The following is a 24,484-nucleotide window of genomic DNA, read 5'->3' on the forward strand; positions in this document are numbered from 1 at the left end:
TGTACTGTCCTATGTTCTATATAAGGCTGCGACCATTAAACCTTTGGATACCAGGGAAATATAGGGCTTAGATAGGAAGGTAGAAATGGAGGATCAGCCATAAACTTATTAAGAGGCTTGTCTTGCCTCACATGTCCATGTACTCATCCTTCCCTTTGCTTGACAGAATTATTCACCAGGATGGCTACTCCCGGGAGGAATGTCTTGAGTTTATTGCCATCATCTACAGCAACACCCTACAGTCCATGATGGCCATCGTGAAGGCAATGACCACACTGAACATCGGCTACGGTGACAGTGCCCGGCAGGTTAGTACAGCCAGTAAAGAGAGTGCACCAACAGAGCTGGTGGAGGGACTTCACTGGGTAGATGTTGTGAGCATGTTTCCTCTGATGGGGAAACCTAGAATGAGGGGTCATAATCTCGGGATAAAGGGTCAACCACTTAAGAGCAAAATAACAAGGATTTCATTTTTAAATGTATCCATTCATGTGATGTGGACATTCCTGCCAATGTCAGCATTTAACATCTGTCCCTGTTTGCCTCTGTATTGAGGAGACAGTTAAGAGTCAACCACTTTGATTTCTGTGGAGTAACGCACAGGTCAGACCAGACCAATTAAGGATGGCAGATTCTGCATGTAGGACATTCGATGGAGTTTTAACAACACTTATGAATGTCATTACTGGGGGTAGTTTTTATTTTAAATTTCTAGTTTTCATTAACTACTTGAATTTTCGATGTACATATGACTAATAAAGCTCGGGCTGTCCTCACTGGAGAGAAGGAGGATGAGGGGAGACATGATAGAGGTGTACAAGATATTGAGAGGAATAGATAGAGTGGACAGCCAGCGCCTCTTTCCCAGGGCACCAATGCTCAAAACAAGAGGACATGGCTTTAAGATATTGGGTGGGAAGTTCAAAGGTGATGTCAGAGAGAGGTTTTTCACCCAGAGAGTGGTTGGTGCATGGAATGCGCTGCCTGGGGTGGTGGTGGAGGCTGATACATTGGACAAGTTCAAGAGATTGTTATATAAGCACATGGAGGAATTTAAAATAGAGGAATATGTGGGAGGAAGGGGTTAGATAGTCTTAGGTGTGGTTTGAAGGGCAGCACAGCATGGTGGGCCGAAGGGCCTGTATTGTGCCGTATTGTTCTATGGTTCTATGGTTCTATATCTTGTCTTGTCTTAATTTAAATTCCCAATGGGGGGATTTGAATTTCTATCCCAGGATTAATGGTGCAAAATTCTGGCTATTAGTCCAGTAATTCAACACCACTCTACTGTACCCCTTTACTCAGAGGCTTATGAATCTTTGGAGACACAGGAGACTGCAGATACTGGAATCTGGAGCAACAGACAATCTGCTGGAGGAACTCAGTGGGTCGAGCAGCATCTGTGGGGATAGTCCTGATGCAGGGTTTCAATCCGTAACATCGACAATTCCTTTCCTCCCACAGATGCCTCTCAACCTGCTGAGCTCTTCCAGCAGATCATTTGATGAACCTTTGGAGTTGTCTCCTCCAAGGGTGTGGATGCTGAGTCGTTAGAGGTAGGGCAGACTCTGGACCAGGGGGAATGAACAGTTATGGGGGACCAGGCAGGAAAGTGTTGAGGCCTGATCCCCTCTTTTCATTGGATCAGCTGTAATCTTATTAAATGGAGGAGCAGGTTCAAGGGTCACATGGCCTTCTCCCTACTTGTGATGTTCTTATTCCGCACACCATTAATGCCACATTCCATATGTTCCAGGCCCCTCCCCTCCATATACCTATCCAAATGCTTCTTAAATGATACTATTGTACTTTCCTCAGCCACTTCCTCTGGCAGCTCGTTCCATATACTCACCACCATCTGTGTGAAAAAGTTGCCCCTCAGATCCCTTCTAAATCTTTCCCCTCTCAACTTAAAGCTATGCCCTCTAGTTTTGGACTCCCCTACCCTGGGAAAAAGACTGTTACCATCCACCTTAACCATGTCTCTCATAATTTTAAACACTTCTATAAGGTTGCTCCCCACCCCTCCATTCTCCAAGGAACAAAGACCTAACCTGGCCAACCTCTCCCTGTAACTCAGGCCCTCAAGTCCTGGCAACATCCTGGTAAATCTTTTCTGCACTGTTTCAAGCTTAACCACGTCTTTCCTATAACAGGGCAACCAAAACTGTACACAGTATCCAAGTGTGGCTTCACCAATAACTTGTACAACTGCAACATAATGTCCCAACTCCTATAGTCAGTGCCCTGACTGGTGAAGTAGCATTGAGCATTGAAGTGTAGCATTGAGCTGCCTTTCACAATATATTGGTATTGGTATTGGTTTATTATTGTCACTTGTACTGAGGTACAGTGAAAAACTTGTCTTGCATACCGTTCATACAGATCAATTCATTACACAATGCATTGAGATAGTACAGAGTGCATTGAGGTAGTACAGGGTAAAAACAATAACATAATACAGAGTAAAGTGTCACAGCTACAGGCAAGTGCATTGCAGGTAGACAATAAGGTGCAAGGTCATTTAAGATAAGGTAAAATAAGTATCTTTATTAGTCACATGTACATCGAAACACACAGTGAAATGCATCTTTTGTGTTGAGTGTTCTAGGGGCAGCCCGCAAGTGTCGCCACGCTTCCGACACCAACATAGCATGCCCACAACTTCCTAACCCGTAGGTCTTTGGAATGTGGGTGGAAACCAGAGCACCCGGAGGAAACCCATGCAGACACGGGGAGAACGTACAAACTCCTTACAAACAGCGGTCAGAATTGAACCCGGATCGCTGGCACTGTAATAACGTTATGTTAACTGCTACACTACTGTACCATGCCATTTTAACAGTTGTCCGATGCCAATACACAGCTCCCCCGATTCTTCCTTCTGTTGTCCACGGTCAGAGACGGCCTCCTGCAGGCTAATGTGCAGCCAACCCTCGTAACTCTCTCTTCCTGCAGGACGATTCCCGTAAACTGATGCATCTAGCCGATACAATCGAGGAGGGGACCATGCCAAAGGAACTGTATGAGATTATCAGTCGCCTCTGGAAGGACTCTGGCATCCAGGCCTGCTTTGATCGAGCCTCGGAGTACCAGCTGAATGACTCTGCTGGCTAGTAGGTGGCTCACTCTCTGTCTTATCTGGGCAGTAGGTTTGAATGTGGAAAGAAGTAACTTGGCCAACCATTGAAGTAGAAACAGTGGACTCAAAGGCACCAAAGTAGAAATGAATCAGTCATTAATTCCTGTGGGCAAAATGGGTTCGCCCACAGAAATCCAGCTCCACTTTCAAAGTCATTGGCCGTGTGAATGCTTCAAGTTACACTGCTTGTTTTTTGGTCTTTTGAGATCATTTTCAGCCCATGGATGGCGTAGTTACACCATGTAAAATTCTTACCTTGTCCTTTATAGCTCAATAGCACCATCTTCTGGCATAACTAACATCACAGCAGCAAAAAAAAAGTTTGTTTATTGCAATCTATGCAGACCTGACTTTGCACAGTGCCTTACGTTCTACGTGCTTTGTAATGATTTGCTTCTCAAATACAATTACTTTTGTAATACAGGAAATACAGCAGCCAATTAGTGCACAGCAAGCTCCCACAAACAGCAATGCATTGCGATCTAACAATGTGCTCTGTTGTGACGCTAATCAGAAAACTGCAGATGCTGGAAACCTGAAATAAAAACAGAAAATGCTGGAAACACACAGCTGGTCAGGCAGCATCTGTGGAAAGAGAAACAGAGTCAATGTTTCAGGTCGAAGGCCTTCTTCAAAACAGGTTTTCAGCATCTGCAGTTTCTGTGATTTTCTCAAAAGCAAGGCAGTTTTGATATGCAGCACATGGCCAGGTTTTATAGACTCTAAAAGGGGGTGAATGAATCTGTTTTAATGGTGTTAGTGAGTGGAATGTTAGTCAAAACACCAAGAGATCTCTTGATCTTTGTTCAAATGGTGCCATAATGTTTAATCTTCAACTAAACACGCGCCCAGCCTTTAGTTAAACATGTCATAAAGCACAGCATCTGTTCAGCACTGACGTGAGGATTTAGCTGAGATTACATATTCAGTCTTACACTCGCAACCTTCTGCTGCAGGATTATGAGCCAAGATGCCACCTTGGTAATAGAACCAAACATTTTGACCTCTGGACCTTTATAAAGAAGCGGAAAGAATAGGATTCCTCACACCTCATCCTTCAAAGTTCTGCGGGTGCTGGAAATACTCAGAAGGTCAGGCAGCATCTGTGGAGGAAGAAGCAGGGTTAATATTACAGCCTGACGGCCTTACAGCAAAACTAGGGAAGGTCGGAGCTTTAAATTGCAGAGAAAGGGAAAGGTTCTGAGAGAATAAAAGGGCAGGTCTGTAACAGGGGAGGCAGGAGAGATTGGAATGACAGCATTGGGGGGCAATGGAACTAATAAAGGAAAACATGGCTCAAGAATAGAAACTGGTTGAAAATGTTGGATCTGGAAGGCAGTAATATGCCAAGTCAGAAATGAGGTGCGGTTTGTCAGACTTTGTTGCAACAGTGGAGGAAGCCGAGGAAAATGAGATCAGAAGAGCTGGGGAATCAAAGAATTGAAGCGCACTGTCACTCTTGCAGACTGAACAGAAGTGTACACCCAATCTGTGATTACTTTCCCTCCAGTGTAGAGGAAACACCTTGAGAGCAGTGCATTAAACTAAAAGTAGAAGCAGTTCACTACTACACCAGAGAGAGGGTGTTTGGCATCTTGTATAGTGCTAAGGGAAATGCCATTTACTACATTAGTTATCCTGTCATCTCTGCATAAACATTGACAGGTAACCAGATGACTGTTTACTGACTCCTCATCCATTACTTTTCATTTGACTGCTTCAGTTATCTCAACGACTTGGATCGAATTGTACAGCCAGGCTACCTCCCCACTGAACAGGATGTGCTGCGCTCACGAGTGAAAACCACCGGTATCATTGAGACCCAGTTCGGATTCAAAGATCTCAACTTCAGGTACTGGTAATGGGCGTCAAGGAGCCCACCTGTTTTACATCCACCCCACACAGTGTTGGTCTACCAGTAGCTCTGGTCCCACAAACAGCTCCACTGATTGAACCGAGCCACTGAACCAGGGCCACAATGTCAGGCCCTGTTCAAAAGGCAAGTGTTGGGTTGATGGTCGAGACTCTTTGGGAATTGATGTCTTTCCTGCCTTCAATTCTTTCTCATTCAGCACCACAATCTTTGCACCATTCTGCTGCTGTGCACTCGTCGCTGTATTTATTGTTGTATTTATTACTACCGTGTCTACCGTTTACTCTGTGAGCTTCACGTGAGCAAGGAATCTCATTGCACCCTGGTGTATATGACAATAAACTAATCTGAATCTGGAATAACTGAGCAACGACTGAAGTGCACTCAGTACGTGTAGAGATTGGTGCACTCAGCCTCAGGTCCCTTGTTGTACTTGCCCTGCAAATTGGATACATTGAAGGTCAAGGCCAATGTCACCAGTTGAGAGCACATCACCTTGACACCAATCATGGGTGGGCAGCTCATAAAGTAATGTTTGCCCAGAAAGACGCCACCTAGTTGGGAGGGTGAGGGTGCAGAAATACTGCAGCAAAGAGTGACCAATACAAGACATTAACAAACTTGCAGTGGGCACATTGGTGAATTTGTACGTCGAGCTGTCACAACTCGGCTGAAAGAATACAAGGCCATCTTCTCTTTGAAAAATACGAGTCCAAACATCTGCACTAAGAGAAGGTGGAAGTTGCAACTATGGGGAGCACCGGGGATGAAGAACATGGATCGACAAGGGGAAATAGATAAGTGTATGTAGAAGGTTGAAGTCGAAGGCTGGAGATGCAGCAAGGTGTGAGGTGGTGAGGTAGAATATAAACAGCAGCAAAGACTAGTTGGGCTGAATGGCCTGTGTTGGGAACTCATGTGACTTTGAGTTTCATTGAAGTTTGTTAACTAGAAAACTGCCCTCGTTACGAGTTTATAATGGAGGTCTTTGCACCTGAACACCTAGAGTAGGTGCTCCAGTTTGCCCAGTAACCATCGGTACAAAGGTCCATCGAATAGATTCCTGCATCTGTCCTTCATTTTCCTCCTCTCCCCTCCGCAGGATGTTTGACGTGGGAGGCCAGCGTTCTGAGCGCAAGAAATGGATCCACTGCTTCGAAGGCGTCACGTGTATCATCTTCATTGCTGCACTCAGTGCCTATGACATGGTCCTGGTGGAGGACGATGAAGTAGTAAGTGGATGGGAAGCCTGAAGGGGAACCCTGTATCCCATCAGCCACTGAGGGGAGGGGGTGGAGATAGAGATAGAGCCTCCTTCTCAAAAAGCCAGTGCCTACCCCATCCCTGTTCCAGTAGCACAGCAGACCAGGATAATCCCATCATCTCCATGGTTTACAACTCTGGGATTCCCATGGCCCGCAATAATTCACCAAATTTATACCTTGACCTCACCATCTGCAACACCTTTGGAACTATAGGGGGCTAAGTGGGGGGGAAATAGGGGGCTACGTGTGAGGGAAGGGTTAGATAGATCTTGGAGCAGGATAAAATGTCAGCACAACATTGTGGGCCGAAGGGCCTGTACTGTGCTGTAGTGTTCTATGTTCTACGTCCTAACCAGATGAGGAGACAATGTTAGCCCCGGTATGCTCCTATCTCTGGATACAGCATCAGCAAAATGCACCACCATATACACTCCAAACAAAACCTAACCCTTTGTCTCTGTCACCTTCATTAGACATTTAAGAAGAGGAAGGTTCATCCATCCAAAAAGAGTCCTAAACAACACCCCTCCCCACACCCTCCAACAACTCACAGCCCCTCCATCCCCACAACTCTCATTCTCAAATTCAAACCAGAAATATTCTAACACAAAATCATGCTCCTTCAGTGCTGAAAAATGAGGGCTATTACCACCAATGGCATCAAATGTTCAGGCAATCAATCCAATCAGCTTCTGGTAAAACTGCCCAAATCCTTGTCAGAGATCCAATTCAAAACAGATAACAAAAGTCTGTGCCCTATTGCTACCTGCCTCAAACAGGGGATGAACCTCCAGAGATGTTCACATGTTTCAACTTCCATTACCGATTGTGACTTCAGCTTACTTAGGGCACGAGTTCTGAAATTACTTTCCTGAACCTTCTTTAAAGATGTCCCTAAAATCCTATCCCTTTGACCAAATTAAGAGTGAAAACTACTTCACAGAACCCTCAGAAAGCTTTGAAGATATTGAATATGTTATACACATGCAACAACAGAAAATTCTGGAAGTGATCTACAGATCAAGCAGCATCAGTAGGAAACTCTGACCTACCTTTCTCTGTACTGTGACACTATTCTGCATTCTGTTACTGTTTTCATTTGTACTCCCTCAATGCACCGTTGTAATGAAATGATCTGTATGGATGGCATGTATAACAAAGTTTTTCACTGTACCTCAGTACATGTGACAATAATAAACCAATTTACCTCCTACTTTCCCCAACGATGACCAGTCTAAGCTCAGGGAACATCACCTAATCATCCTCCTGGGTATATTGCAGCTCTCAGGACTCAATATTGAATCTAACAATTTCAGACAACCAGCCTCTTTTTACCTCTCCCCACGGATAGGGTGGCTCAGTGGAGCAGCTAGTAGGGCCGCTGCCTCACAGCACCACAGACCCAGGTTCAATCCTAACCTCAGGAGCTATCTGTGCGGAGCTTGCACGTTCTCTCTGTGACCGAGTGAGTTTTGTCTGGGTGCTCCGGTTTCCTCCCACATCCCAACAATTTGTGCGTTGAAGGGTTACTTGGCCACTGTAAATTGTCTCTAACATGTAGGTGAGTGGTAGAATCTGGGAGGAGTTGATGAGAATGTGGGAAGAATTAAAATGGGCTTAATGTAGGATTAGTGTAAGTGGGCAGTTGATGGTCAGCATGGACTCGGTGGGCTGAAGGGCCTGTTCCTGAGCCATATCTCTCTATGACTCTGAGATACGGGCTGAAGCTCTGTTTCAATTTGCTTCCTTACTCTTTTTCTACTCTGACTCCTGGTTTTTAAAATAACAATTACCACGACAACTTTGGCCCACACCCCACCACAAACATTCTCCCTGTCACTACACCCTACCCCTCTCTGAACTTAAAACACACAGATCTTCTCGCTTTTCCAGTCCCATTGAAGAGCCCTCGACCTGAGACATTGACTGTTTCTTTCTGCACAGATGCTGCCTGACCTGCCAAGTGCTTCTGTTTTAGCTTCAGATTTCCAGCACCTACGGTGTTTTTTGCTCCCATATCAACGCAAGTTACCACTGCTTAAGAGAAGCCGACCAAAGAAACAAATAATTGGAGGCCATTGACCAACAGACAAAGGCTTCTGAGGGCAAATTCTGTGATTCAAAGGCAGGAGGGGCTGATCCTGGATAAACCATTACTCTTTCCTCAATCATTATATCTCCTGTACGTGCTATTGTGTGAATCAATAGGTAGAAAGATATTTAATTCAATAACAGAAAACTAAAAGTCCAGGAGCAATCCTGATCTGAGGTCCATTAGGGTCTTAGGGTTGAGAGGTGGCTGCATCAAGGAAAACCAACAGTTGATTTTATGGCCTGAAGCCAAAGGTGAAAAATTGAATCTTGCTTCTCTTCCTAGACTGTCCAATGTCCACAGCTAGAAAATGTGCAGGTACAACCATGGGTGAGGAAGGTTTCAGGTACCTTAGAACTGACTGTCCTTCCTATACCAAATACCAAGGTTCAACCTGATCCAGTAGATATCAGCCAGTCATGGATGGATGTAAACCAGAGATGAATGGGTTTACATATTCAATACAATCTTTAAAAGTTGTTCACCATAACTCCAATGTTCTAATACTCAGCGCTGTCTAACAGCAGGAGGCCATGCAGTTGGCAAATTGTGCCACAATCCTATTGGTCCACTTCTACTCCACATCCCCTGATGCCCTTAGAAAACTAAAATTCATTGAGCCCACTCTCGGTGATTCCGACTGATCTCTTGCCATCTGTACATTTTTGGGGAAAGTTTTCCAGTTTCCAGAAACCTGTGTGTGTATTTCCTGATTTCACACTGATTTGAGTGGTACAGTGACACAACTGCCCCATTGCTGCCTCGCCACACCAAAGACCCGGACTCGATCCTCGGGCGCTGCCCGTGTGGAGTTGGCATGTTCTCCCTGTGACTGCGTGAGCTTCTTCTAGGCGCTCCGGTTTCCTCCCATATCTCAAAGGCAGGTGGATTAGGAGAGCAATTGCCCCTGTTGTACAGGTGAATGGCAGAATCTGGGGGGAGGAGGGTGATGAGAATGTGGGGAGAACATCAAGTGGAATTAATGTAGGGTTAGTGTAAATTGGTACTTGATGGTCAGTGTGGAATCGATGGGCCGAAGGGCCTGTTCCCATACTGTATCTCTCTATGACTCTATAACACCTTAGAATGTGCAGCTGTAAGTTGTCTCCCTTTCCGCTAGATTTCTCCCCCGAGAAACTACCATGTAGAAATGGGTACATTTGTAGTCTCATTTGTCCCTCTGGTGAGGTTTGGAGCAGCGGTCCAAACATAAGGAAGGACTAAATTCAGAACAAGTACGAGTAACAGAATCCCCGACTCCCAACTGTAGAATGGGGAACCAATGAATCAAAATTCAATTCAAATTCCACTCTGTCATCAACAGAACCGCATGCACGAGAGCCTGCATCTCTTCAACAGCATCTGTAATCATCGCTACTTCATCGCAACCTCTATCGTCCTCTTCCTCAACAAGAAGGACGTGTTCCAGGAGAAGATCAAGAAGACCCATCTGAGCATCTGTTTCCCAGACTACGATGGTTGGTGGCAATGTTGTTGTACCCCCTTGGTTATGGCACATTTTTCAGTGTTCCCACTAGGTCAAGCATGAATATGAAAGAGCCAGGTGCAACACTGGCTATGCACACACAGAGGCGGGCTCAGTTATAACAATGGCACTGCAGTTACTGTTAACGGAGTTTATTGTTAAGTGGTCATACTTGACCTGCTATCATTATAACACTTTGCTCACAGTTAAAACATTTTGTTTAGCTGCAGGAAAGAAGTCAATCAGTCTGCACACATTTCCAGTCTATAAGAACCTACTTCCTTAAATAGCAACTGTGCTTCTCTCACCTCTGAGTCAGTAGATTCAAGTGGGTTCAAGTCTCCCTCCAGACTGGAGTGCAGAGTTTAGGCTGACACACAGTATTACCTTTTGAATAGGACATTCAACTGATGCTGCATCACCCCTCTCAGCTGGACACTGAAGATCTCGGTGCAATTTCATGAAGAGCAGAAGTGTTATCCCTGGTGCTCTGACCAATGGACATAACTCCACTAGCATAAGCTAGAGAGAGTATAGAAAAGATTTGCAAGGATCTTGCCAAGACTGGCAGGCTTCAGTTATGAAGAGAGACTGGATAGGCTGGGACTGTTTTCACTGAGGCGAAGGAGGCAGAGGGTTGATCTTACAGAGGTTTATAAAATCATGAGGTGCATAGATAAACTGGATACCATAGTCTTTTTCCCAGGGTGGTGAAGTATAAAACTTCATAGGTTTAAGGTGAGAGGGGAAAGATTTGAAGGGGACCTGAAAGGCATTTATTTTTACAAAGAGGGTGATGGGTATATGGAACAAGCTGCTAGAGGAAGTGATAGAGGTGGATACATATACATTGTTTAAAAACCATTGGGCAGGTCCAAGGATAGGAAAGGTTTTGAGGGATATGGGCCAAATGCAAGCAAATGGGACTAGCTAGGAAGGCACCTTGGTCAGCATGGACGAGTTGGGCCGAAGGGCCTGTTTCTGAAGGAGATGCCAAACTTCTGCTCTCAATAAATCCAAGGCTGTATAACTCTATGACTCTCCGACAACAATCTGGACATTGATGTTCATTGGATCATGCTGTGCACAATTTTCTCACTGCATTTCCTACATTCTGGCAGTAACTACACTTCAGAAGTTTTGCACGGTGATGCTCTTTGGGATTTCCTGAGCTCATAAATGGTGTGATGCAATTGCCAATCTCTCTTCTTTTTTTAGTGTAATGATATTGGAACATTTTGGAATCATTTATGGATCGTGATGCTCAGGTTTATATCAGGAACTGTCTGCAGTAACCCTATTGTGACTGCACTTGCTGTAGAGCTTGAGCAGACAGTGAGGCACCTTCTTGAACCACTGCAGTCTGAGTGTGTTGTTGAGTAAGGAGTTCCACAACCTAGTTCCAGCAACGATGAAGTAGGTTCTCCAGTGTGGGACTTGGATGAAGCCTGCAAACGATTGTGTTCTCACATGGCTGCTGCCCTTGTCCTTCTAAGTGGTTGTAGGTTTGCAAAGATTCTCCAAAGTATCCTCGATGAATTGCTAGGACAGGTTGTACATGGTGCACAGGCACAGTACACCGTGATGGAGAAAAAGAATATTTAGCCAAACAAGTGGGCTGCATTGTCCACGATGGTGTGGAGCTTTTCAGGTGTTACAAAAGCTGCAGTCAGCCAGGCAGGTGGTTGTGCCTTTTATATAGTGGAGAAGCCTTGGAAGGGCATATGGTGGAGGATGCCCAGCCTCTGATCTGAATGTACCCAGCACGTTTATGTGGCCAGTCCAATTATGAAGACATAAGAGACTGTTTTTCACTCCAGATTCCAGCATCTGCAAAGTGCTGGAGGAACTCAACGGGTCAAGCAGCATCTGTAGAAGATGACGTTTCGGGTTGAGACCCTGCATCAGCAGTGGGTCCTGATGCAAGGTCTTGACCCAAAATGTTGACTGTCCCTTTGCCTCCACAGATGCTGCTTGACCCACTGAGTTCCTCCAGCAGTTTGTTTAGTAGTTTGATCCAATTATGTTCCTGGGCAGTAGTCAATCCCAGGATGTTGACAGTGTTGGCAATCCTGTTGGTGGTGGTGATTACCTGGTTATTGATGCATACAATACGAATATGCTATCTAAGACATAGTGAATGATAATTGCAAAATTATCAGTCAATGCCACCTGTTCTTCTGATCTCACAATAGAAGGAAAGTTCTTAATGAAGCAACCGAAGATGATTGGACCTAGGGTGCAACCTTGAGGAACTTCTGCAGTGATGTCCTGAGACCAGTATCCTTGAACATCCACAAGCATTTTCCTTTGTTCTGACTATTACTCCAGTCAGTGGAGAGTTTCTTCATGATTCCCACTTTCATTTTACCTAGGTTTCCACACAAGATTTAAATTTGGACAAAATTTAGGATTAGAATAAAAAGGGATTAGAGTAACCATTGAATCAGCTGAAGGTAGACACGAGACAATACGAAGGTCATCCAAGATCAGGATAGAAGTGAGTGAGGAAGGTATAATCAGGGTGGGCCAGAATCTGATGAACCCTTATGTTTGCTGGAGGAACTCAGCAGGTTGAGCAGCATCTATGGGAGGAAAGGAACTGTCAACGTTTCGGGTCAAAACATTGACAATTCCTTGCCTCCCATAGATGCTGCTCAACCTGCTGAGTTCCTCCAGCAGATTGTGTGTTGCTCCAGATTCCAGTATCTGCAGTCTCTTGTGTCTCCGAACCCTTATGTTTCCTTTGCAACTAACAGAAATCAATTGAAACGCTTACTGACTCATCCCTTTTGTAAAGAACAAGAGCAAATGGAAGACAGTATGTGTTTTAAGCATAGAATGTTGCTTGTGGTGGGAATTACTGGCCATTAGACTCACAGCCCAGACTGCCCACAGTCAGACAGAGAGTATGGTAACTCCATGTCCAAACAAACCAAGGGATATTTTCAGCTTTGAATCTCATTGGGTTCTTTTCCACCTTTTACAGGCAACAACTCAATGGAAGATGCTGGAAACTACATTAAAGCCCAGTTCCTGGAGTTGAACATGAGGAGAGATGTGAAGGAGATCTATTCCCACATGACCTGTGCCACAGACACAGAGAACGTCAAGTTTGTGTTTGATGCAGTGACAGACATCATCATCAAGGAGAACTTGAAAGATTGCGGTCTGTTTTAAGTTCATTCAAACACTCCAAGGTATAGTTCAGACCTAAATAATAGTCAACTTTAAAGTGCTCATCCCTATTTTCAAATGCATGGTCTCACTCCTTCCACCTCATCACCCCTGATAGTTGAGCTCCTCCAGTTTTGGCGACACTACAGTTGGGGACACTTCAGCCTCAAGGACTGAGCTAAACAGAATCCCCTCTTTAAACCTCTTCCCCTCACTACCTCTTTCCCTCCTTTTAAGGAGCTCCTCAAAACTTGCCTCTTTAATTTTATTTCACCTGTCCTAATACATCATCACATGGCTTATTTCTAAATTTTGGTTGCCAGTGCTTCTGCAGTACTCCATGTTAAAGCCACTATGCAGAATCAAGTTATTATTGTGATCTGTAATTTGTAGCCCCACACATATTAAGCACAAAACTTCCCCCGCTCACATCATTAATAAATGTGAATATATTATTAGTCAATTGTCTTACAATTTGTTCTCTATTCCTCTCAGGAATTTGATGCTACTGCAAGAAAACGACCCATCAATGTCACAGCAATTGAATCCAGGGGTTCCTCAACCTCATTTGCAGAAAACCCTCCAGTCAATATATTGTCACTGGTACCAATTACCATGTGGACACAAGCAACTGCCCATGCAAAGGACAGTTTGACATTCGCGCAATAATACTGTCAACCCAGCTAGTAATCCTCCTAAACCTAAGCAGAACTTTTAATCAACATTTAATTCCTAAAATAACCAGTGGAAAAAAAAGCCTATCAACGATTTGTCCATGGACTGGTGACTTACCTTGGTCTTCCATGAGCTCTACAATTGTTTGCATTGGCTATAAAATGTAGCAATTTTCCTGTTAATTAATATTAACAAAATAGATAACTGTAATAAAATACGCAGATTAGTTCACGTTATGGTAGGCTATTTAATCCCATCACTGCAATACAATGGGCACAACTCAATCCATCCTGTGAGACCTGTAGGGAAGACTGTTCATTGAATATTGCAGTGACGTGTGACAGCCATAGAGGGGGGTACTTCTAGGTAATATACAGCTTAATAAATATTGCAGTGAATCAAGCCACCTTTAGAGGGAGCTCCCACACGAAGGGCTCAGTTCAGTATTTGTAGTGAATCTTAATGGTCTGCAGAGGAGGTCAGAGAGCATGTGAGAGTCTTTTAAGTTCTTGCTGTAGAGCTAGGAGACCTGTAGAGGGTCCACTCACAAGAAATATACAGCTCGATCTATCTCTTTTGAGTAGTTGGGAGTAAAATGGCTTCCAGTCGAGTACTGAGAAAAGATTTTGTGTAAACTCAATAAAAGACCAGCAAAAAAACCAAAACAACTGTGAAACAATCATTCGAACTGACAGATAACACACACTTTTGGATGGCTTTCATGTGTTATGTGTTTGAGTTACAGCTTGAGAAGAGGAATTTACAGACACTGGCTTTTGTAACGCCTTACCCTGACTGGTGGTGAAGAACATCTCTTTAGATTCACATATCCAATCACATTGTGGATTTTAGATTCTACTTAGTTATTATGGAAATTCTGATCAAATGGCTGGGTTTTCCCTATCACAAGACATGAGCTGATCATTATAACTCACATTTTGGGGCTTATTTGTTATAGTTTTGACCAGAGGAAGTTTCAAAATGAGCCAAGTTGGTGAGCAATTGTGGGATAGGAATTCCTAACTGAATCCTCTGTTAGTGTTGACTTACTTTGTAAGAGGAATTCACCTGGAGTTGAATACACTGCTCTGATTGCTGCTTCAAGAGGAAGTGAATTTCTCGCTAGCATGACTAACACAGGATGCCCAAACCAGCGGTGGAAGACTGGCTCTAAATATAGTCGTGCTGTATTTGTTAAGTGGAAGAGTGAATACAGTAACCATGACCATTTAAAACATACTGATTACTCCAACATAACCGGGGCAATTTTGTCAGTTCTTGTCAGCACACAAGTAAAAGAGCTATTCACCCATAAATGGCTCTGAAAAATCTTATGCTCAGTTCAATATTTACCCCAGGAGTTCTAGATTGATGAATTAAACAAACCGCTGTGAGACAGGATGTGCTTTTATGGTAGCATAATGGTTAAACTGTTGGACTTGCATTCAGAGACCTGGATTATTAACATGAAGAGAGCAAATCTCACCCTGACAGCAGAAAAGCTTTAATTCAAGTAATTAAATAAATCTGGAATAAAAGCCTGGACTGTGAAACTACTGGGTTGTTGTTGACAAACTCACCTAGTTCACTAATATCCTCCAGGGAAGGAAATCTCTTGTCCTTCCCTAGTTTGGCTACAGGTAAAAAGTAACTGCCATCTAAAAGGACCCAACACACCACTTGGTTCAGGGGTGGTTAGGAATAGGTAATAAATGCTGGCTAGCCCAGTGATTCTCCTTTCCTATGAATCCTTTAGATCCTGTAGAATATGGAAATGTACATGTCTCCCCAATGCCCAAAAAGAAAAATGTCTTGGAATGATTCAACACATCACAGTTTATTGGTCTTTAAAAGGGTTATCCAACTCTAACCCTTGGTCCTGCAAGAATTTATAAATATTTGCTTATATTACTGATCAAATGGCTAAATTGCATCCAAAATCAACTTGAAGGACCAAGAGGCCACTGAGGTTGAGCAGGGCAAACAAAGATATGTTAACTCAGGAAGTAATGATCAAGGGACAACATTGATTTGAAAGCCTCAAACATCAAGCACTCGTAAAACTAAAGGAAATGAGGAGTTGTGTACTTCTGAAGCTTGAACTGTTTGAGCTTCCCTTCTCATTACATCTTGCCAACCATAAAATCTCATTTAATGCCTACTCTTTGTTTCCTGCTAGCCACCTAATCTTTTATCCAATATGTTACCTCCTACACAATTAGATTTTTATTTCATGCAAAAACGTTTGATGCGATACCTGAACAAATGTCCTCTGGAAACCCAAGTATGGTACATTCAGCAGTTTCCCTTTATTACAGCATATGTAACTTCTTCAAAGAACAAAGTTGATCAAACATGATTTTCCTTCCACAAAACTGTGTTGGCTTTGCCTGACTACCTTGAATACCCTTCTATAACATCTATGATAATAGCTTCTTACGTCAGTTGTTAAGCTAACTGGCCTGTAATTTCCTGCTTTGTCTCCCTTTTTGAATAAGGGAGTTATAGAGTCATAGAGTTATACAGCATGGAAACAGGCCCTTCGGCCCATCTGGTCCATGCCGACCAAGATGCCCCATCCAAGCTAGTCCCATTTGCCAGCATTTGGCCCATAACTTTCTAATCCTTTCCTATCCATGTACCTGTCCAACTGTCTCTTAAAAGTTGTTATTGGCCCTGCCTCAACCACTTCCTCTGGCAGCTGATTCCACATAGATACCACCCTTTGTGTAGAAAAGTTGCCCCTCATATTCCATCTAAATCTTTCCCCTCTCACCTTAAACCTATGCCCTCTAGTGCATGATTGCCCAACTTTGAGAAAAAGACTGAGTGCATTCACCCTATCTATGTCCCTCCTCTATAAGATCACTTCTCAGTCTCCTGTGCTCTAAGGAATAAAGTCTTACCCCGTCAAACCTCTCCCTATAACTCAGTCTCTCAAGTCTGGCAACATCCTTGTGAAACTTTTCTGCACTCTTTCCAGTTTAATAACATCTTTCCTATAGCAGGGCGACCAAAACTGAACACAATACTCCAAGTGCGGCCTCACCAGCGTCCTGTACAACCGCACCATGACCTCCCAACTTTTATACTCAATGCCCTGACTTATGAAGGCCAGCGTGCCAAAAGCCTTCTGAACCACCCTGTCTACCTGTGACTCCACTTTCAGTGAACCATGTACTTGTACTCCAATGTCCCTCTATTCTTCAACACTCCCAGGGTCCTGCAGTTCACTGTGAAAGTTCTACCAGGATTTGACTTTCCAAAATGCAACACCTCACACTTACCTGAATTAAACTCAATTTGCCATTCCTCAGCCCACTTACTCAGCTGATCAAGATCCCCTGTAATTTTTGATAACCTTCTTCACTGTCCACGGTACCACCTATTTTAGTATCACCTGCAAGCTTACTAACCATGCCCTGTACATTCCTATCCAAAGCATTGATATAAATGACAAATAACAATGGGCCTGGCACCGACCCCTGAGGCACACCACTAGCCACGGGCCTCCAGTCCGAGAAACAACCTTCCACCATCACCCTCTGACTTCTACCATCAAACCAATTGTGCATCCAATTAGCCACTCTCTGGATTACACGTGATCTAACAATCCAGAGCAGCCTACCACGTGGAACCTTATCAAAGGCCCTACTTAAGTCCAGAAACACCACATCTACCATCCTACCCTCATCAACTTTCTTGGTCACATCATCAAAACCCTCAATCAAGTTTGTAAGACATGGTCTCACATGCACAAAGCCATGCTGACCCTATCTTTCCAGCTGTACATATATCTTATCGCTCAGAATCCTCTCCAGTAAATTACCTACATGTTAGACTTACTGGTCTATAGTTCCCAGGTTTTTCTTTGCCGCCCCTTCTTAAATAAAGGCACAACATTTGCTACCCTCCAGTCTACCAGCACCTCATCCGTGGCTAACAATGATGTAAATATCTCAGCCAGGGCTCCCGCAATTTCTTCTCTAGCCTCCTACAGTGTTCCTGGATATACCTGGTCAGGCCCTGGAGAGATGACTACCTTCATATCTTTTAAGACATCCAGCACCTCCTCTACTGTAGTGTGGACTATCCCCAAGACCTCCCCAATTTTTCCTAGTTCCAAAGCCTTCATGTCTTTCTCCATGGTAAAAACAGAGGAGAAATATTCATTAAGCACCTTGCTCATCTCCTGTGGCTCCACACAAAGGTGTCACCTTTGGTCTTTGAGGGGCCATATTCTCTCTCTAGTTACTCTTTTTCCCTTAACATACTTATAAAATCTCTTTGGATTTCCCTTAATCTTCTCTGCCAAAGTTATCTCATGCCCCCTTTTTGCCCTCCTGATTTCCTTCTTGAGTACACTCCTGCATCCCCCATACTCCTCCAGAGATTCACTTGATCCCAGCTGCCTGTACCTGACCCATGTTGCCTCCATTTTCCTGGCCGGGACTTCAATATCCCTCGTCATCCAGAGTTCCCTACTCCTACTAGCCTTGCCCTTCACTCTAACAAGAACATGCAGACCTTGAGCTCTCACTAAGTCACCTTCAAAAGCCTCCCACTCGCCTGTGGTTCCTTTGCCTGCAAACAACCTACTCCAATCAACCTTTGCAAGTTCCCGTCTCATACCGTCAAAATCAGTCTTGCCCCAATTCGAACTTGAACCTGTGGACCAGTGTTAGATTTGCTAGTTTCCTGTCTAATGGAACATTCCCCAAACTAAGGGAATTTTAGAAAATTAACCACATCAACTATCTTATGAGCCACTTCTTTTAAGACCCTTAAATGAGGTCCATCAGGATTCTGGTATCGACTTGCAACTCCAACACTTTGCTCAATACCTCTTCCTGAGTTCCTCCCAATTCCCGATATATGGCTATTTCTGGGATCTTATCTGTGTCCCCTATAATGAGGAATAATGCCAAGTACCTGCTTAATTCATCTGCCATCTCTTTATTTTCCATTATTAATTCCCCACATTCACTTACTATAGGACAAACTCTCAATTTGTTAACTTTTTTTAAAATACCACTGGAAACTCTTTACATCTTTTTGGTATTTTCTTTAAAAATCACCCTTTTAAACATTTTTACTTTTTACTTTAAGTCTTTTAAGTTATTGCAATAAATTTTTAGTTAACATATAAAACTTTTTTAAAAATTATTTAAAAAATACTGAAATTAAAGGTAAATGTCACCAAAGGTCAGATTTTTAAAAGCTTGAAATCAATGGCTGTCAAAGCTGTGCCCAAACATTCCTGCTCTGACATTCATTCTGGGAATGGGGTCTCCATAAGAAGTTAGTGCAATTTGAGAAGTGAAATCTTAATTCAGCTGTGCCTGAGCTACAATCAAACCTCCCTCCAATGGCTCTGAGGAGGTCACAGCAACAGCAACAGGAGGAGACACAGAAGAGCAAAGTTTGTCAGACTTTCCTGGTGATGGTAGGTTTGTCACATTAGGAGAGATTGAGCAAGGTAAGCCTGTATTCGGAATGGGTTAGAAGAATGAGAGGTGACCTCAGTGAAGCAGACAAAATTCTTACAGGGCTCGAAAGAGTAGATGCTGATGGGAGGTCTCCTTGGTCGAGGAGCTTGTCTCAAAATGTGGGGTAGGTCATTTAGGACTGAAGTCAAGAAAAATATCTTCAGTAAGAGGGTGTGAATCTTTGGAAGCCTATACCTTCGAGGGCGTAGAGGCTCAGTAATTGTTTGCATTCAAAACAAAGTTTGATAGATTTCTGGATACTAGAGGAATCAAGAGATAGAGAGTTGTGACAGGAAATGCTGCTGAGGAAAAGATCAGCCACGGTCTTTTTGATAGTGGAGAGGCTTCTGGCCTCAAATGGCCTACTCCTGATCCTATTTTTTACATTCAAACTTAAAAACAAAACAAGTTATCACTTAGGTTTGAACGTGAGATAATTCAGAATGATAGGCAGAAATGTTTTAACATGGTTACAGAAGTATCTGGTTTTGACAGAAGGACTCACTAGACGTTCCATGCCAGCTTGAATAACACATTTGGTTACTGGCACCAATATAAACATTGAGTGAATTCTCTGACATCTCTGGTCCAGTGAAAAATGTGCAAAGGTCATGATTGGTTGGCTTATCATGATCCATTTGATGAGCACTGCAAATATTTCAGACTTGAGCAACATATTTATTGAGTTCTTAACATTCAGATAAATTAACTCAAGAGACAAGGAAATGGGAATAAATGAATTTTTCTTTTGAAGAGCTGGTGAAGGTACAATGGGCTGATTGGATTCTATTGCGCTGTTTGAGGATTCTACGCTGTGTTAGAATCAAAAACTCTTCTGTTTAGATTAATCCAGTTGTTCCCATTCCCACCTCTTTCCCTGTAACCCTGCATTGTTTTCTTCATCAAACATTTATCCACTTCCATTTTGTACATTGCAATTGAATCTTTACCCCCACAGTTTCAGGCAGTTAATTCTAAGTCATAACGACTCTCTGTGTGACTGGTTGTATCTTCACCAGTATCGGCACATCCAGAGTTAAAGAAAGCTGTCCCAAAATCACACATGACTCAATGTTGAAACAGGGCTAGCAATTTGAAATTGAACAACTCACATGACCTAAGAAAAAAATTGAGTGCACAATTCACATCAAGTAAATGGAGGATGTGCTAAAGCACTCTTAGTCAAGTTACCATTGAAGCACACTCACTTTATGTTCAATGATTCATCACTGATGGAGTTCCAGTTGGGTACATTGAATCAAATATATCCCCAGAACTTCACGTCAAGTTTATTTATGCTGCATTAATTGTCACAACAAATGGTATAACAGAGTTTAAAATTTGCCATTCAAGCAAAATTGATGTGTTTATCAATTGTTAACTCTGGAAAGACTGATGGATTTGATTTTAAAACCAATGAAGAAGCAGGATCATACGTGGTTTGGCATTCAGTCAGATCATGACTGATCTGTGACATAGCATTATACACCCATATTATGCACGTACTTCTGAAACATTAATCAACACAACAGGAGAAACAGGAATCAATTTGTGCACAGTGAACTTACGTAAAATATCAACATGGTAATGATCAGGCACTCTGTTTCAGAAGATGCTGATTGAGGTACAACTGTTGACCAGGTCCCTGGGGACAAATCCCTCCTCCTTGAAATAATACCATAGGATCTTCCACGTTTGCCCAAGAGGGCAGATGGTGCCTTGGTTTCATCAATTATCTGAAGAAATGGCACTCCAACAGTGCAGCACTCCCTCAGTATTGTGGCAGCGTAGATTGTTTGCACTTAGTACTCTAGAGCGAGACCCAAACTCTATGGATATCTCCAGATGTAAGTGCTACTAAATGAGCTTCACCTAGGTAACAGTTTACTGTTATTTATTTTCTTTACAGTTCTTCGAGACACTTGTTGTACAGCAAGAGCCAATAATATCACTCTTGTGACATACAAGCACATATATCAGGTGCAGAAAAAAACAACTCTGGCCTTCAAGCCTGCTTCACCATTCAGTAAGATCATGGCTGATCTGATTGAAACCACAGCTCCTCAGACCTGTCTACCTGTGGTAACATTTGTATTTCAAGCATCCACCTACTTTTCCCACAAGAAGACTTTTCCCAAAGACTTCCTTCCTCAAAGGGCAATGTAAACAGAGTCACAAATGTCAGAAATAAATGTTGCCTCATCACTAAATTATATGGACAAGAAAGATTACATTGTTAGCTTTCCTGATACCTTGCTGAACCTCCATGCTAACCTTTTGCAAATCGTGCACTCAGACACCCAGATCTTCACAATCTCTAGTCCGTGGTGGAGAGAGGTATGTCACGGACCAGCAACAAAAGAAACACACTGAGCCTGATTCAGTGTTAAAAACTATTTTATTGATCACTACTTATGATAATACGTAAAATAAAAGTAAAAATGTTAGTATGTTAGAATTCAAAAATGTTAAACCTTGAACGTTAACCCCAAAACTAAACTCGTCGTGTGTGTGTGTGGCAAAGTCCAAAACTCCCAGTTCAGGAATGGTTCTTAAAGTTCAGTTCCGCAAGCCATAAGGTGAAACATGAGCAAGGGCTTCTTCAACAACCACCGTTGTCTGAAAATAAGACGTAGACGTAGAGAAACATAGAGAGAGTAAATACGAAATCCAAATGTTCAACGATGGAACCCCAGCGACACTTCAGTGTTTACTCGGTAGTGACTTCCTCACCCCGAAAAGCATCCGAATCGTGGTCGTCCACACACACAAATACCTGTTTCCTTCTACAGGTCAGCAACAAAGTGAACTCCACCGGATTACTTCCAACTTCCATACATGGATTTCAGTGGCAGACACAGTTATTGTTTCTCATCCATCGATAGAGAACACTAGCAGGCTGGTGTCTCTCTCCCTTCTCTCTCTCTCTCTCTCTCCTTCTTCTTCTTCTAACTTCTTCAATAACGTCATTACGTCCTTTATCTTCTATTGACGTAAGCACGCCCCACACACACCCACACACACACTCTCTATCTTAAAGGGACTTTCACTGAGTCCGTAACAGGTAGCTCATGTGAAATTGGTTTATTGTTTTGACAATGATGGACTCTGCAATGACAGAGCTGGTCATGTCTGACTTCCTCACAAACCATTCTTCCATGAACCAACACTATTCATTCTCCTGTCTACCTGTGTGGCACTAAAAATAGCTCTCTGCTCTCTCAAGTCACACCAAGCAACAAGAAATAATATACAAGAATCTTCCTGCATCACCACATTGAAACAGTGGCATTAAATGTGTGATATTCAGATGATTTTTAAACGTTTACTAGTATTTTCCTGGTAACGGGATACTAAAATATTAGCCTACGTTTATGGCCAAATTGGCAATGAAACTGTCAGTATTTGCCATCATTGCACTATGAAGCTGAGAACGTCTGGTGCCAATGCCAATACAGTAAACCACAGAGATCCTCATGTTGCTTCCAGTGACGGCTCCTACTGTTATAACCTTTACAAATGAATTTAAAACATTTATAAATTATTTTCACTGCAAAATTTCTTGAAAATATTACACCTTGCTCACTGAAGTATTACCAAGTATGCAAAAGGCATGCAAAACCATAATTATGCTGAGGAACCTCTAACCTTAAAAAAAATGTAATTCTCTCAATTATTCCAAAATTTCACGACATTTAAAGTAAGTTTTTTTGAAACATTTCTACATCCAATATAACCTCATGTAGGTCTTAACTTTTATACTGCTTTCTGTAAACTGTTAGTTAAAAATAGTTACTTCCTAGCATGCTGTTCGAGAGAATTCTTCAATGTAATTGGCTGCTCAGCTTCCTGGATGACATCACCATCAATGGATGCCAGGGATTTCCTGTCTCTGATACTAGAACAGTATTAACAAGAGGAAAAAAGTGAAATCCCCGAAGATCTTCATATGTGCAACAAACTCTAATGTTTTGTCACTGACCACAAAACCTAGGCCAATATTTTGGCCAAAATGTCTTAGCTTTCCAATAAACAGATAAATAATGAATTACAATCAGCATTCTCACTGCATCACAGCATCCCCAACGTTTCGATGCCAATGAAGTCTTCTTGAAGTGGAGTCACCATTGTAGACGAAAGCACACAGTAAGCTCCAACAATGAAATAAAGGATTAGTTCATCATTTGAGGGATTAATATTGGCCAGAATTCCAGAGGAATTCCTTGGTTTTGTTCATATATTCTGGTAACAGGGCAGTGCTTGTTCAGGGCTGCACTGTAGACTGCAAAGTGTGGCCGATGGATGCTGTTCCTTCATTATGAAACAATGACATTGCAGGTTGATAAGAAATGCAAATAAATGAGAGCAGGGGCAGGATAATGTCCAAACTACTTGCACAAAGGGTGGGGAAAGGCTGGAGCACAGCAACCCCAAATAATAATGCATAATGTGAGATTATGGTCAGCATACACATTTGTCCCATGATATTAAAGTTCGACATGTAGACCAAGGTCCTGCACACTCCCCTGGTTGGGGCAACCCAAACCATTCTAAGACAACGCAAGTGCACATCATGAAATTGCTCACATTTCCATTCGATAAGTCATCAATCTCTGGTGGTCCTTTGAGTTGGGAGTACAGCAAGTTGGGATTCTTTTCCCTGTAATAATGAGTTTAATACTAATCTGGATCTTAATCTTGTGGAATGGAACATAAATTCATTGAAAGCAGTCTCCAATTTATGAACTCTGATCTGGTTTATCATGGTAATATCCCAATCAATTGGTTCCAACAAATAGTCTGGTTAATTTTTTTTGGATTAAAAAATTATGCAGAAACTCATTTCTATACCCATTTCATGATCTCAGATTGTTTCAAGTAAGGACTTCTAATCACTGATGCAATTAGAATACTGCAGGATTCCACCAATAGGAACAGATAAATTATTTTATTGGTTTATCTGCCTGGTATGGAAGTTCCAATGCGCAGAATCAAAAGGGGCTGCAGAGGGTTGTAGACTCAGCCAACTCCTTCACGGGCACAACCCTCCCCACCATTGAGGACATCTTCGAGAGGCAGTGTCTCAAGTAGACGGCATCCATCATTAAGGACCCTCACCATCCGGGATATGCCCTTTTCGCGTTACTACCATCAGAGAGGAGGTACAGAAGCCTGAAGATCCACACTAAAAGTTTCAGGAACAGCTTCTTGCCCTCCGCCATCAGATTTCTGAATGGTCCATGAACATTAACTCATTATTCCTCTTTTGCACTATTTATTTTTGT

At 42.8% G+C, this 24,484-nt stretch overlaps 1 protein-coding gene across 2 annotated transcripts in view; it reads left to right on the forward strand.

Annotated features, from left to right (window-relative positions):
* Window positions 1-13,038, forward strand: part of LOC127571112 (guanine nucleotide-binding protein G(t) subunit alpha-1) — a 49,109-nt gene extending 36,071 nt beyond the window's left edge. The window contains exons 3-8 of one of the 2 annotated variants that reach the window (XM_052017177.1): window positions 167-308; window positions 2,959-3,116; window positions 4,866-4,994; window positions 6,118-6,247; window positions 9,697-9,850; window positions 12,848-13,038. In XM_052017177.1, the coding sequence (XP_051873137.1) occupies window positions 167-308; window positions 2,959-3,116; window positions 4,866-4,994; window positions 6,118-6,247; window positions 9,697-9,850; window positions 12,848-13,038 (904 nt within the window). Of the gene's footprint in view, window positions 1-166; window positions 309-2,929; window positions 3,117-4,865; window positions 4,995-6,117; window positions 6,248-9,696; window positions 9,851-12,847 lie in introns of both variants that reach the window. The other variant, XM_052017176.1, reaches the window with a different exon arrangement.
* The last annotated feature ends 11,446 nt before the right edge of the window (window positions 13,039-24,484 follow it).

The sequence above is a fragment of the Pristis pectinata genome, chromosome 6 (assembly GCF_009764475.1).
Source record: "Pristis pectinata isolate sPriPec2 chromosome 6, sPriPec2.1.pri, whole genome shotgun sequence".
Classification (NCBI taxonomy): Eukaryota; Metazoa; Chordata; class Chondrichthyes; order Rhinopristiformes; family Pristidae; genus Pristis; species Pristis pectinata.